Source organism: Anastrepha ludens, chromosome 2 (assembly GCF_028408465.1).
Source record: "Anastrepha ludens isolate Willacy chromosome 2, idAnaLude1.1, whole genome shotgun sequence".
Lineage (NCBI taxonomy): Eukaryota > Metazoa > Arthropoda > Insecta > Diptera > Tephritidae > Anastrepha > Anastrepha ludens.
This window is the reverse complement of record NC_071498.1, coordinates 110,384,774-110,401,094: the sequence shown is the minus strand read 5'-3', so window position 1 is coordinate 110,401,094 and position 16,321 is coordinate 110,384,774. Positions and strand designations below refer to the sequence as shown.

The following is a 16,321-nucleotide window of genomic DNA, read 5'->3' as shown; positions in this document are numbered from 1 at the left end:
TGATAGCGCAATTTAGTGGTAGTGCAAAAATGCCCAACCCTGCGTATTTTACAAAACAATTGGAAGGTTTGATTCTTAGGTAAAAAAAGTTATTAATTATTTGTTTTCGAATTTCCATATGAAACCGATCAGAGATTACCCAGTCCATCGGTATACGAAGCTTTCTAGTAATTTAGAATATTTAAAAATTTTTAGTAATTTTATTTCGTCCCTCTGTTAAGTAATTCTGTTCGTTCATGAACGAAGCGAAAAAGTAATTTTTATAATTTTACACAAATTTACGTTTATTTACTAATTTGTATGTTATTATAAGGTATTTTAAAAAGATATTAAAAAATTAACATCTTAAGCAAAGCAATCATAAATAAAAATTAATACGTGCACTAGAAAAAAATCGTATAAGCACCAGTAGGCGCGCACCATATCTCTATAACTAACTCCATTTGTTGACATGCACAAATATCCGATAGGCTCCGCCACCCTCAAACATTGATGACAAGTGCTGGGCGAAATCGCCGCTTACTCGTGCCAATTATGGGCGTCGGGGGCTTCGGTGGTGACTTCGGTGACCGCTTCAATTCTGCACCCTTTGGACGTCTCCTTGCACGATTCGATTTGAATGTTAAATTATCATCGAAATTTGAACGATAAATTGGTGGAGGTTGCGGGTCGACAGGCAATTCCTCATATTCACCCTCATCGTAGTGATGTTCGGCGGCATCTTTCGTCTTCATCAAATGATGAAATTTTGGATTATTCAACAGCTGTAGCTTAAGCGCTTCATCTAGTAATTTTTGCTGATCTTCTAGATATTTTTCGATTTGCTTCTGTGAGGCAACACCCTTAAAACGTTCGCGAAGCTGAGCTTTGACTCTATTCGAATTGGTTGGATGCAAATCGAAATCCTCTTGTTCCGGCTCATATACATTATAGTTGAGACTGGGTGTTGGCGACACAGCGGAGAGTGCGGGTTTGGGTGGTGCAACCACATGGAAGGGATCCGATTCGAAGTACTGCGTGTATTTGTGATGATGTATGTGTTTCTTCGATGGCTGTAGTTTAGTGTCGTGCGCCTCGGTAGAAAGATTCACATCTGCATAGGTGGTACTCTTGAAATGATTAGGTAAATGTGTGCTGTACTTGGTATGCGAAGACGTGGATTTCTTTGGTACTGTTATAGGGTGTTGCACACGTATCTGCGTGCCAATGGTGTATTCGCGACTATCATTTTCCTTCGAATTGAAATTATGCGCCTCATTTGAGAACTCACTTGAGCCGTAGCGTTCGCTGGAGTTATCTTCCTCTTCCTGTGATTGATTACATACATTGTAGGGGAATAGAAAATGTATGGTATTAAGAATTTTTAAGCAAACTAATCATATTTGTATTATCTCACCGAAGCGATATGACGATAGGATATTTTCTTTGCATACTTCTTTGAAGATTCCTTTCGTTTGCTCTCTTCGGTGTGTAAATCGCTGGCGTAGGAGAGTGGCATGAACTCGTGGCTGCTGGGATGCGAGGAGAAGTAGTGTGTGGGTGGTGAGGAAATGGGGCTGTAGTAAGTGCGACGGTAGAATGAAGAGCTTTGCGCTCTCACAGAGATTCCAATCCACAACAAGCTGAAGTACAGTAACTGCAATTAAGAAGAGAGAGAGAAAAGAAAATAATATATTTTTTTAATAAGCAATGCTACTTATGCATATATACGTATGTATGGCAATGTATAGCATATAATGCTAATAATGATTATGAGATAAATCATGGAATGTTGGAAATGCTTTAATTGAAATTATTAATAATTACATCGTTTTAACCGTACAGACAATTTACTATTGCTCACAGTGCATGTATGTATGTAAATAAGCATTTGTATGAATGTAGTTCAATAAACGACGTTGACCCTGAAAAGATCACTGTAAATATCTTTGCAGTTCATTCAATGTTTCACACTTAATATTATAATGGAACGATTGCTCGGAATTATAATTTTTTTGTTTCACAGTGAGACCTTCTAAGAAATTGCCGCTGATAGCAAATGCTTATTTCTCAATCTGTTTAAAATACTTATATCAATTAAAATTAGTGCTTTGGCAAATAATGTATGCGAACACTCCTTTTAACAATCTATTTATACGACCTTCGTTTCTAAAAAAAAGGTCAAATATTTGATGTGAATTCAAACAAACATTGCTTGATAAGCTCAACTAAAATGTGCAAATCAAGTCTGGTAGAGTTTGATAAAAAAGTTATACTCGTACACATGAAACTTGGCAATGCAACACCCATTTACCCAAGTCTTTTTACCGTATTTCTTTCTTCACTTGGCATCACTTAAGCACATTTTTTAGCAGATTTTCACTGTTATTTATAGAAATTTTGCGTTCTTGGTATATTTGAAAATATTCGTTATATAAAATATTCAACCATTGGGAAACTAGAATTATTTGGTGTATACGTGGGTTGCCTTTTATACTTTGCGTGTTTGCAACATTACGTGAGGTGATCTCCAATTCGATATTTTGATTGAAAAGTTAGGTATTTTTGAGCATAAACTTACATATAACGCTTGCACTTACGAACATTATTTGTTCTTTTTTCCGTGAGTTGAAAAATTCATTGCGCCCTAAAAATAGAATTAACTAGTGAAAATTTATTAGGAAGATTTATTAGGATTTTCGACGTAGATTCTCGAGACAACAGTGCATTGATCAACTCATTTCGACTTTTGGCGTCGGAGTGCCACATTTAGCCACTGTGAAGCGCTGGTACAACGAGTCCCAACGTGGCCCTCGATTAATGCAGGTTGAATTTGGCGAAGACCGTCTAAAAACGGCTGTTGTGCTAGAAGGAATCGATGCTGTATGTAGGTCAATTGATAACACAAGATCGTCTAGTGACATATTCCGCGACAGACGCATCAGTGAGACTGGCATACATTCAATATTGCTTGAACATTTTGTCGGCTAGAAAATTTGTTCACATTGGATATATAATATCATAATTTGATGATTGCCAAAAAAGGAATCGTGTCGATTGATGTAAAGAAATATTGAAGAAACTCAGCCGTGTTGGTTCAAAGCACATCCGTAACATCATAACAGGTGACGAATCTTGGGTATCTGCATATGAGTCGGAAACAAAACAGCAAGCGATGATATGGATGTTCTAAGACGAGCTTAATCCAATAAAATTTGTTTGCGGAAAAAGCAACTCAAAGCAACTCAAAGCAAATGGAAGCCTGTTTTTACGGAAAATCTGGTCATGTCGCAACTGTACCACCAGAAAAACATAAAGCAGTCAATTCTGAGTGGTACACAACTGCTTACTTGCCGAAAGTTTTCGGAGAATTAAGGAAAACCAACCGCCAAATACAAATCCTCCTTCTCCAAGGCAATGCGAGCTCTTACGCATCAGCTCACACAAGAGAGTTTTTGAGCACTCAAAAGATTGAATTAATGAGATATCCGCCTTACAGCACTGATTTGGCACTTAATGATTTATTTTTGTTACCAAACATCGAAAATAAAATTCAAGGTCAATGTTTTTCAGAGCCCGAAGAAGCTATTGAAGTCTTTGAGCAGCTCATTTTGAAGCTTTCCACTTAAAAATTTGTTCCAGCGAATGTAGAAGTGTATAGACTTTCAAGGAGAATATTTTGATAAACAATGAAGCCATTTTCTTTATTATGTTACTGTGTTTTAATTTTTCGGTGTAAAATATCGTACATATTTACGTAATGGATCTTTCAATTAACAGATGAATGCCACAAATATTTACTTTTTCCATTTTATTTAATCAGTAGATCAGTGTCGTCAAAATATAAAAGACAACCCTCGTACACAGCCGGACGCAAATTATGGTTTTAAACAAAATTTAATAATTTTGAAAATCATATTTGTAGGGTCAAATCATCATCATCATCGCTTCCTGTATCTCCCATTGGAGCATAGGGCCAATTTAATTACATTTTTAGTACAGAAGTTTTATAAATATTGCTTTTTTCCGCTGCAGCCGAATGGATTGGTGCGTGACTACCATTCGGAATACACAGAGAGAACGTAGGTTCGAATCTCGGTGAAACACCAAAATTAAGAAAAACATTTTTCTAATAGCGGTCGCTCCTCGGCAGGCAATGGCAAACCTCCGAGTGTATTTCTGCCATGAAAAAGCTCCTCATAAAAATATCTGCCGTTCGGAGTCGGCTTGAAACTGTAGGTCCCTCCATTTGTGGAGCAACATTAAGACGCACACCACAAATAAGAGGAGGAGCTCGGCCAAACACCCAAAAAGGGTGTACGCACCAATTATATATATATATTTGTATACTTAAGTAGGTGGCGCCACGTTAATTTTCATATTATTTTTAAAAATCATATTTATAGTACTTCTCTGATATCTCGTTATCATTAAACAATTTTTACCAAACTTATTTTACTGATCACATTTTTCTCAATTTTTGAATATTTTGGTATACAGATCTTTGCAAATACATATTCTTCTGAAATTCCTTAGGCTGTTACAAAGAATCGTTATGTACTCATAGACAAACTTATAACACGAGAGTCGCACAATAAGCTCCGGCAAATTTTAACACCCTATACGTAAAAAAAAAGCTCTCTCTTTCAAAACTGTGTCCTTTTAGCTCGGTATTCTTCATCCATTGTTTTTCCAAGCAATATATTTTCTCGAGATCACCATAAGAGACGTTTGTTTCATCGATGATATCTTCCTTCCACTCAAATCTTTTCACACCGAGCCACTTCTTCATATTTAAAAACAGAAAATAATTGCAGGGGGCTAAATCTGGATAATATGATGGATGAGGGAGCAATTCGTATTTGAAACAAATTCTTGCAATTTTGTTATTGTTCTCCTGAAAGATAATTTTTTTACTCGCGTTTTTGCGTTCGCTTCTACTTCCAATTAGTTCAATTCAACAGCGCGACTGATCCTTTTGCATTTTTGAATGATACTGCGTAAATATCACAAAACTCCCGCTATGTGTCTGTTGGCCAACAAATCTACTTTATAATAGGTTCACATATAACGAGATTACCTACTTTTTCGAGCTTAACTCCCAATCCGTAATTAAAAAGCGAGATTACCTATATAAAATTTCTCTCCCGGAATCCGGGATCATAAGATAATATTAGATTATAAAATAATCTTAAAAATTGCTACAACCCCGTGTTTCCTGTATTATGGATTATTATTATTACGAATTAAAAGAGAAACGTCAATGTAGAAACGAAATAAAATGAACACCGGCAAAGAAAAGAGGTTTGTAGATATAACTCTACTAAAATTTGTTTTAAACATTATTAATTATGCATTCATATTATAGAAAAAAGCATACGTCCGACGCTTTTACGTGTTATTGCTTGTTAAAAAATGTAATTTCGAATTTCGCATGCGAATTGCTGCCATAATTTTTTGCAACCTCAGTAGACGTCGTTTACGGATTTCCTCCAACTGTCTATTACTAGCAGCAAATTGCGCTATTAAATTAACTTTTTCTTCTCTTTGCCTTTTCTTCATATTCTTTGCCATTCGGCACACAAAAACACTAAAACATTCTACCAAGCCAATTTCTATTAATAAAAACCTTTCAAAACAGTCTTGACAGCTGATGGCCAATTTTGCAACTAATCTGCCATATGTAAACGGATAGATTAATTTTTCTGGATTTATTGCTAATCACGGCATATGTGAACGTACTTTTAGCCTTGTTTGGCATCGACTCACAGTTGCACATTTGGTTGAAAAAACTTATTCGAAATGGTTCAGTAGTTATTCTGTTAGTAGTTAATTTATAATGCAACAATCGCTGAGTTAATGTTGAACATTTTTTGTAGATAATATATATAAAGTATATCATAATAAATATAATTGATATTTTACCAAAAACATAAAAACTTATTGTGCAACAAAACTAAATTAAAATGAGATGAATTAATTAATTTTTTTTAACTTTTTTTAAACTTGGTATACTTTAGGAATAGCAGAAAGATACCAAAAAAACAATTATTAACTTAAACATTTATTTTATAGTAAATAAATTTTTATCCAAGCAATTTTTTTTTTTTTTTGTTTTTTTTTGCAAAGGCGGCCGCCGTACCCGAATGGGTTGGTGCGTGATTACCATTCGGAATTCACAGAGAGGTCGTTGGTTCGAATCTCGGTGAAAGCAAAATTAAGAAGAACATTTCTCTAATAGCGGTCGCCCCTCGGCAGGCAGTGGCAAACCTCCGAGTGTATTTCTGCCATGAAAAAGCTCCTCATAAAAATATCTGCCGTTCGGAGTCGGCTTGAAACTGTAGGTCCCTCCATTTGTGGAACAACATCAAGACGCACACCACAAATAGGAGGAGGAGCTCGGCCAAACATTTTTATTTTATTAATTTTTTTGCAAATGTACTAAAATAAAACTAAAATGGTTTTCTATTCATTTAAAAAAATTTCCTTACCAACGATTTTCAGTTGAAAAGGCTTATTCAAAATGGTTATAAAATTTTAAATATTTTTTTTATTAGAATATTTTTTTGGTTATATAGACTTATTTATCGAAAAAACTTTCCTAGTTTTAGAAAAAACTCATTCCAAATGGTTGTAAATTTTTTAATAATTACATTTTTGTTTTATTAGAATAAATATTAAATTGACTTTTTTACCAAGAAAAAGTTGTTGTTCAGCGGAATTAAATACAAAGGGTTTTATATTAGTTTAGGCAATTTTCTTCTATTCAAAGTGAATTAGTTACTGTAAAACCTTTAACAACTTTTTTTTTAGTTTAAACCATTTTGGTTTTTGGTAAATTAATTTTTTTAGTAAAAGATTTGTTTGTAAATGGACTAAAATTTGCCTGAAATAGTTTCTTATATTTACAAAAAAATGTTTATATAAAATGGTTAAGCAACAAACAAATTTTGAAATTTATTTATTTGCTTAAACATTTCTTTTGGTACATTAATATTTATCAAAACTATTTTTGGTGAATTAATTTTTTACTAAAATTTGTTTAATAAGTGTACCAAAATAAAATTAAAATAGTTTTGCATTACTTCAAAATTTGGTTTTCATTTGATGGAACTTCTTTAAAACTGATGAGTAGCAGTAATAATGAAAATCTTTTGTTTTTTGGTAAATGTATTTTTAACAAATGAATTTAATTTACATACATATGTATATGCACATAAAGTAAAATTGAAAGGGTCTTCTCTTAATTAATTTCTTTTTTTTTGAAAATTGAAAAAATCTGTTAAAAGTAGTCAGCGAAAATAAAATGTTGGATGATTTTTTAATTAAAATTTGCTTGCACCAAAAAGTATATACCAAAAACCAAAGAAACTTTTTGCCAAAAGTAAAGTTTGTTTTTAACTATTTTATATTAAATTAAAATAGTTTTCGAATTTCTCACAATTTTTTTTATTAAAATTGTTAAAGAAAAATTATTTGTACCAAAAATTTTTTTCCAAAAACTAAAGTTATAAGTTATCGAATTTCTCATAATTTTTTTTTTTTATTAAATATTTGAAATTAAAAAAAAAATGTTACCAAAAACCAGAAGAAAATTTTATCCAAAAAAATTTTTTTTAAGTGTTTTATATTGAATTAAAATAGTTTTCGAATTTAGTACAACTTTTTTTTTAAGTTTAAAATTTGTTTTTAATTATTTTATATTAAATTTGAATAGTTTTCGAATTTGACATATTTTTTTTTATTAAAATTTCTTTAAAGAACTTATTTGTATCAAAACATGTTAACCAAAAACTTTTTTTATTTAATTATTGTAATATATATTTGTTTAAATAAATTTATTTGTGCCAAAAAATGTGTATCAAAAACTTAAGAAACTTAAAAAAAAAAATAAAATGTGTTATAGTTATTTAAGTAAAATGGGTTTCGAAGTTATTAAAGTTTGTTTAGAAAAATGTATTTGTACCAAAACATGTTTATCACAAATCAAAAAAAGTGTTTGTCAAAAAAAATTATTTCAAAAGTGTTTAATAAATAAATAGTTTTCTGGAATTTGTAAATACAACTTTCTGATATATAAATATAATTGGCGCGTATACCCTTTTTGGGTGTTTGGCCGAGCTCCTCCTCCTATTTGTGGTGTGCGTCTTGATGTTGTTGAGGGACCTACAGTTTTAAGCCGACTCCGAACGGCAGATATTTTTATGAGGAGCTTTTTCATGGCAGAAATACACTCGGAGGTTTGCCATTGCCTGCCGAGGGGCGACCGCTATTAGAAAAATGTTTTTCTTTATTTTGGTGTTTCACCGAGATTCGAACGACCGTTCTCTCTGTGAATTCGGAATGGTAATCACGCACCAACCCATTCGGCTACGGCGGCCCCCTATTTTTGATATAAGATAGTTAAAAACCAATAATTGTTTTGTTAAACTAGTAAACCAACGAGAAAACAGTAAAAAGAGAAATCATGCTTATTTTACAATGAAAATTTCAAACATAAAATATCGATGCACAGGATAAAGCTGGCACGTCGTAAACATAAAATTTTAATAACACTAAAAGATCAGCTATATAACCAGTAACCCACTCGAGTTTCCTTATGTACCAACTTATGGTTGTTTTACAATAATAAAGCCCATACTTATATACTGTATTTTGTCTCTACGCAAATGGGAGGCTAATAGCAATGCAGTTTCTTTTATTGATTGCATGCATGCCCCATAGCACCACGGGAGTCGACGAAACAAAATAACATTTTTGGCACACTTTGGCGCACATTCAAGCTATTCGCTTTCATTGAGTCTAGTACTAAGCATATATTTACGTATGTGAGTGGTTTGTAATAATATTTTTTTATATGGATCTCGTTGGATTTCGTGATAGGATTGATTAAAATTTATTACTAATATATAGACTCATTCTCTTTAATGCCACCTATTAATTTTTTTCTTATATCTTTAGCCACCTTGCCAATTTATGGACACATACATACAAATTTAATCCATTTCTGCAGCTAAAAAATTGTAACCTGTATGCTTAGCTGCCTCCTGCAGACATGTGTGATGTAACATATAGTATGTATACGAGTATACTGCACGAAAAAATTATAAGACCAAGACGATTATGGTTTCACTTCCACAAAAATGAGTTGTGTCAAATGTAGTACTTTTTTTAATTTTATTTATGTAAATAGCATTTACATAGTAAGACTAAGGTCTTTTAATAGTACTTCAACAATATTATATGCAACTGGAATATTTTTAACATAAAAGTTTCTTAATCTAAATTTTACACCAGTTCATTAACAAATCAATTCAATATATATGTATAGAATTTCAATTTTCAAATTTGGCAGCGAAAAATATTCCAATTTAAGTATGACCTGACTGACGCCCTGATCTTAACCCAATGGATGATGTATGTGCAATACTTTCTCAACCGGTTTTCAAAAATGGAAGTCAGTTTGATAGCGCTAAGAGCCGTAGAAGTGCGTTAATGTCGAATTCTCAACAATTTATCAAAATATTATAAAAATCTTAATTTAATCAATGCCTTGATCTTTTCAACAAGTTATAATCAAAGGAGGATCCAACGCAAATTACTAAGCTATATTAAAAAGTGTCAACTAACCCCAAAAATTATATTTGTTTATTTTCAATGTAATAACATTGGTCTGATACTTTTTTGGTTCTATGGATTTTACTTTTGTTAATAATTAATTTAAGTATCGTTAAATGTGTGCTTATTTATATTTATTATTAAAAGTTTATAAATAAAAAACATAAATTGTTAGCCCCGAACTGATAATAAAAATATAAGAAATTTATGTTTTATATATTATATATTTTTATATGGTGTACGTTGACAAAAGAAAGTTTACACCACATAGTGGTAAGTTTTTACTTTTTATTTAGTTTAAATTTTTTTATAAAAGTATAGTTCATATTACAAAGAGAACCATATAAAGCAAAGATTTGAACTTTGAATACAATGTCTACGACTCCGGCGAATTTTCATATAAAACTGTTTAACTCAGAATTCCTGAAAAAATTTTAGGTATGCAATTTTATGGCTCATTAAATTTTGGTAAAGTGCACGTTTCAAGTAGGTCAAAAATCACACACAGTTTTGAACATTTTTTCGGTTGCGGTTTTGTGCAATTTCTCCAAACACCAGCAACAGAAAAATAATCAAAAATCAACGGGATTCTTAAACCACTCGAAACTTTCATTTGATTATATCAAAATGAGCTATAATATATAAAGCTACATATCAGATTTTCTTTTTAATTTTAATTAAAATGTTTGAAACGTTGAAGAAAAATTTGCTTTGCAACGTTTGAAACTTAGCTTTATATGGTTTTTATTGTAGTATGAACTGTGGTTTCATAAAAGAATAATTGAAATTAAAAAGTAAATAAATAATAGTCAAAACTTGCCAATATATGGTGTACACTTTCTCTTGACGGTGACTGTACATGTTTGCACATACGATGTACTATATACAACTACATAGGTACATACGTATGTGTGTTACAAATATTCAAACTGGACATTCAAGAAGTGTTGTAACTGTGTATTTGAAATGCCGTTAAAGCGCTCATACGCAATTACAAATGAATATATTTTATTGAACATAAACGAGTATTGGTTTTTATTTGCTCACACACACACACATATGTATGCATGCTAGTCAAGTGAGTTTTGATTTATTCATTAGATTCTCTGACTTCACCACCTGTTGCTACATCTGCATACATGCGAGTATCTACGTACTTGCGTTCAATAATACTTACATTCCAAAGCCTCTTCATTTTCGCGCGAAAATCGAAAATCCAAAATTCACAAACACCACAATGCCACACAAACCGTCCAAGCACAGGCAGTCAGTCAATCGAAATTGCAAATGAAATTTGGCATTAATTTCGGCTATACAAATACATGCACGTATATCCTAAGTCTATTGCTTAATAACTGTACACTGAGTTGAAAATAAACACAAAAGACACGAACCGACGCGAAGCGCACCTCATTAACAATGCTATGATATATACGCAGAGTTATATGTACGAATTTGTAGACGCCACTAAGTCACAAAGCAAACCACCAAATAAAATAACTAACGATTTATGCGCCAACGTTGTCTCTATGAAACTGAAAGTTTTTCCAATGAGCGCTTTGGTTTTATGCAGCTTCCTAATGCCAAAAGCACATCGCGCCCTCGTCTGCCCGCACCGCACCCCACCCCACATCGTTACCAGCCACAGCTCTGCTCACTCAACTCGCGGCTGCCATCAACTATGTAGCTGTCGGTTTGACAATGAGTAGTGGCTCTGGCACTGGCTATGCCAGCATTTGTTGGCCGTTTCGATTGTTATCTGCAAAGCAACAACAAAAAAATGAATATGTTGCCAGTAGTTATTTGCCCCTCTCTATCCTCTTTGCTAGCGCGCACCGCATCTATGCAACAAGTGGCGTCTATGTGCATTTGCATTTCCCGAGCCATTTCGAAGGAAGACATTATTGTAAGGCAATTGGAAAAAAGTAGGAAGTGGAGAAAACTACAGAAGTGGAGAAACGAGGTGTAATATTTCGAATGGTTTAAACAGCATAGCTACTTACTTCTAGTTTGCTGCTATCATTTTATGCTGCGTACATTTAGTTGATTTTTATTTTATTTGTTTAGTTTTCTTTTATGACCACGACTCGACCGCAGTCAAGGTAATTAGTTTGCGCGCTGTCTTTAATGTTTTCATATATTATAATATTTACATATGAATCACCGCACTCTTTCTTGTTTTTATAATATTGCACTTTCTTCGCATTGCAAAATTACACTTGCATTTAATGAAATGGGTTTGTTGACCCATTCAGCATTTGCCAGGTCAAGAGCAGGCAAGGTCAATGATTTTTGAAAGGATGCTGCATTTCAACTCAGAATAGTTTACAACATTCCACACGGAAATGCTGGCAGGTATTCATATCACATTTGGGCATGTGACATTTTTTACACCCTTTTACACTTGTATGTATTTATCTTCTTGATGCCGGAAGAAATTTACACTGATTTCGGCTTTCGAAAAGCTTTTGTCCTTTATTTGGCTTCATTTAATGCTTGTAATGTAGCGCCAAAGACCAGTCAAATTTTTAGTGACCTCTTTCGAGCAAAATATATTAAATCTTGATTAGCTTTTATGATTTCAAGGCCGCTTGCAACAAACATCTCATTCCAATAAATCGACTCATTAAGATGCAATTAAGTTTTTGCGCTTTAAAGTATTTGTTTATAATGTTTGGCTAGAAATTGCTGTAAACAGAGGTTGTGGTTTTGCAGTCAGAAATAAGCATAAATAAAAAAGAACAAAAACATATTCGGGCTCGCGAGGGAAAACGAAAAATTATTCTACTTTTCATACATCTTCCCAAAAACCAGATCTTCTTCTCAACCAGAATAAAACGAAATCAAAAATAAATAAAATGTGACACACGAGGCGTGGCTATTAAATAACAAGACTGACGCCGTAGAGCATTTTATTTTGAGTTTCCACTTACATTTTTCCTTTTTACTTCATTATATACAGCGCTTCCATCTCTACAACCTTCGCCGAAGCCAAATGGATTGGTGCGTGGCTATCATTCGGAAATGCACGGATTCGAAGCACGGACACGAAACACCAAACGATAGAAAACGTTTTTTCTAATAGCGGTTGCCATTCAGCAGGCAATGGCAAACCTCCCAGTGCATTTCTGCCATGAAAAAGCTCCCCATGAAAAAACCATTTGCCGTTCGAAATGGGCTTAAAACTTTAGGTCGCTCCGTTTGTGGAACAACGCACACCACAAATAGAAGGAGGAGCTCGGTTAAACACCCAAAAAGGTTGTAAGCGCCAATTATATGAACGATATGAAGTGTTACCAACTTCACACTGCTTGTATCTGTAAAACAGCTCATGACATCAACGTCAAAATTATTCTAATGACAGTTCAATATATTGTGTATAAGCCATCAAAAGCATTTGCATGTCAGTTTTGTTGAATTTTTTTTTCTGTGATGGAATTCAAACGTAATAGTGGGATTGCGTTATATGTGGCTGGAAAATCGTGAGCTCAGTTACCTCAAAGTGAATAAAATGTTTGTGTATCGCACTATAAACCGTTACAATGATACTGGTAGCATTGCAAAACGCTATGGAGGTGGACCAAAAAAACCGCAACAACGTCAAGTGAAGGCTCGACTTGATCGAAATCCACGTGGAAGTGGAAGAAAAATGGCCAAAGAACTGAAAATATCGCAAGACAGCATTCGACGCATATTGAAAAATGAGCTCAAGGTCAAGGCTTACAAGTTCCAAAAGGCACAGGATCTTTCACCCCAGCAAAAAAAAATGTTCGGTGAGAAAGAGCAAAGGAGTTGTTGCGCTTGCACGAACGAGGCGAATTTCCTAACATTGTGTTTTCTGATGAAAAAAAATTCCCAATTGAGCTGTTCATAAACACTCAAAACGATCGTGTTTACTTAACCGAACGCTCATACGAGAATTTGAGCCTGCGTATGGTCACTCAAAGCAATTTCCCATCGCAAGTAATGGTATGGGCCGCAGTGACCGCTGATGGACGCTCTCCAACCGTTTTTATCGAGCATAGTGGCAAAGTGAATGCGACTTATTACCGGAAAAATATTTTAGAAGCAGCTTTAGAGCCGTGGACACGCAAGCATTTCGGCGGTAGACCATGGACGTTCCAACAGGACTCGGCACCATCTCATAAAGCTCCTGTGAACCAAGAATGTTTAAAAAATCATGTTCCACACTTCATTTCGTCCACACAATGGCTTTCGATTTCGCCAGACGCAAATCCGATGGACTATTCCATCTGGTCCATTTTGGAGAGCAAGGTGAGTACTAAAAAATATGCCAGTATGGATGCGCTGAAAAAAAGCGATTTTACGAGAATGGGCCAAAATACCTCAAGATCACATTCGTGCAGCATGCAACTCATTTTTTGACCGTTTGAAGGCTATAGTCAAGGCGAAAGGTGGTCATATCGAGCTAAAGTGAATATATGTTCAAATTGTAATCATTTTTTAACTATTTTGTCTTTGAAATCAATAAACACTATTTTCACACAAAAAAGTTATGGTGTTTTGAATAGGTATCACTTCATATCGTTCACCCTGTATATATATACTTATATGTACATCAATCTCTACCGTTCCATGTAAATCTTTCATTATTCAATCAATGCTGGCTTTTTCAGTGGCAGATCTTGGGAAGCAAATGAAAGATGACCGGCGCATCCGGAGAATAAGGTTGTACTGAACTAAACAGACAATGCGGAACGAATCAGCGCATTATGAGCAATCACTTGCGTCAATGACATTTGAGTCAACAACATCTGCCGATATCACGCTCTTCGTCATTTTGAACTTCCAGCCGACGAAAGCTGAATACACCCATATATTGCGCTACCACTTCCGTTCTGGTATTGTGTTCTGGGCTCGAGATTATTATTCCGGTTATTAGGTTGGTAGAAGTCCATTGCCTAAACGCTGCGGATTCATTAAGAAGATTATCGTCATCTAATAAGCGAACATGGCACCACGTTGTGGAGTATATCGTGCAATACAGCCCTGGAAACTAACTTTTCGAGAGTCTTGCTTACTGTTATAAAATTTCTTAGCCTTAATCAAAATACAACGGTGTATCTAACAGTATATTTTATAAAATAAGGCACTATGCTTCAAGTTTCGGACTTTTTCCCTTTTGTTATTAAGTAGCATTTTGAAGGATGAACTTCTGTATGTGGGTATAGCAGAAAAGAGTACCCAGTAAAATGTTAAGATTGGAACGAGGGGGAATCTGTACCGAGGCTGTTGCCTCTGTCTTGACTGACGGCTCCATGATGGAATCGGGAGTCGGATCAAGGGTTTTCTCTAAATCTGCCAATTTATCTATTTCCCTAAAACTGCTAGGAGGCATGCATAATGCTTAAGGAATGCGAGAGCGAGGGAGATATCAACATTTTTTCCGTTAGTCAAGCTGAGATCACGGCTCTGATCCAAATCGCTCAACTCCTGTAAGGAGGAGATAAAATCTCTTGGATTTGCAGGTAACATTTCCTTGATCTAGGTTCCAGGACATAGGAACATAGAGGGAATTGAAATTGCTGAAGAGCTTGTCAGGAAGGAGTCGACTGAATTAGTCCCTGACTCTTGTTAATGGGGATTTGCATAACTTATTTCTCAGGAAAGCGCAGATCAGATGGAGCTGCATTTCCTTGTGTGCTATTTGGTAAATCCTTTGGACGGTCATTAGACGATCGGCACAAATGCGAAAAGCTAAATCTACCATTTACCCGCCATTGCAAAAGCTGTCTGACCTTTCAGATAAGGAGACTGTTGAGTAGTTTCTCTGTAAATGTCCAGGCTTGGCAGCTAGGCGATTAAAGTCACTGGCTGCTCCTCTCTTCAACACCTTGGGGCAGTGCGCCAACCTAAATCCCATCAATCTTCTCCATCACATTAACAGCTTTGGTTGGCTGTAGATATCTGCCTGATGGAGGTCTCATTATGGTATCAAAACGGCGCTTTAGTGCCACTTGAAGAGTGCTACCATTCAACCATTTCACCTACCTACCTACTTATTGTATCATTCAATGAAATTTCCATTAGCTGCAATAACCTCTTCGATTCGAGTCCGAAAAAAATTTCATGCCCCAATCAAATGATCCCATTCATATTGACCACAACGGTATTAATTGCAGCCCTCAGAGAAAAAATAGTGTTATGAATACGTTTATTGTCCATAAGTAGTAGTCCATTGGATGAAGATGTGGGGAGTTAGACGGCCATAAGTTCGAAGTTATATGGTCATGGAAATTTCCATCCATCCAATCTTGTGTCGCCATCATTTTGTGTGAAGGAGCAGTGTCTTTCTGAAGATTGTATGGACTCTCATCATGTACACTATTGACCTAGTGCCTCTAAAACCTCGATATATGCAGCACAGTTCTCTCGAAGTCCTTGAGTAACGAAGTGTGGTGGCATGGCATGTCCATGACTTTTGCTACTCACAACACCTAAAACCACAATAATGGCTGGACATTTCTAACGCATGACAGCAGGAACCTCTGGAGGGTTGGAACATAGACATCTGCCATTCTAGTCATGTCTGCAGTTGGTCTTTTGGCCTTGGTCAAAATTTCTTTTGTCAGAAAAAACCATAACATCTCAGACATTTCAGGGTGTCTAATTTTGTTTAGAAGGCGTTTTGTTCTAAAAAGTCGTCTTCCTCGCATAACGTAGAATTATACCGGACGGATAAGACCTTCAGAAACATTAGGCT

General features: G+C 34.8%; 1 protein-coding gene across 1 annotated transcript; it reads right to left on the bottom strand.

The window, feature by feature from the left end:
- Nucleotides 1-257: 257 nt before the first annotated feature.
- On the bottom strand, nucleotides 258-11,118 carry LOC128858996 (uncharacterized). The gene is made up of 3 exons (XM_054095645.1): nucleotides 10,775-11,118; nucleotides 1,397-1,636; nucleotides 258-1,307 (listed from the first exon to the last, which is right to left on the bottom strand). The coding sequence occupies exons 1-3, from the start codon at nucleotides 10,790-10,792 to the stop codon at nucleotides 483-485; spliced, it is 1,083 nt and encodes a 360-aa protein (XP_053951620.1). The 5' UTR covers nucleotides 10,793-11,118; the 3' UTR covers nucleotides 258-482.
- Nucleotides 11,119-16,321: the final 5,203 nt, after the last annotated feature.

Coding starts and splice junctions, on each gene's coding strand:
- LOC128858996 (XM_054095645.1), bottom strand. Junction 1,308..1,396: donor CCTATCGTCATATCGCTTCG/GTGAGATAATAC, acceptor AATCAATCACAG/GAAGAGGAAGATAACTCCAG.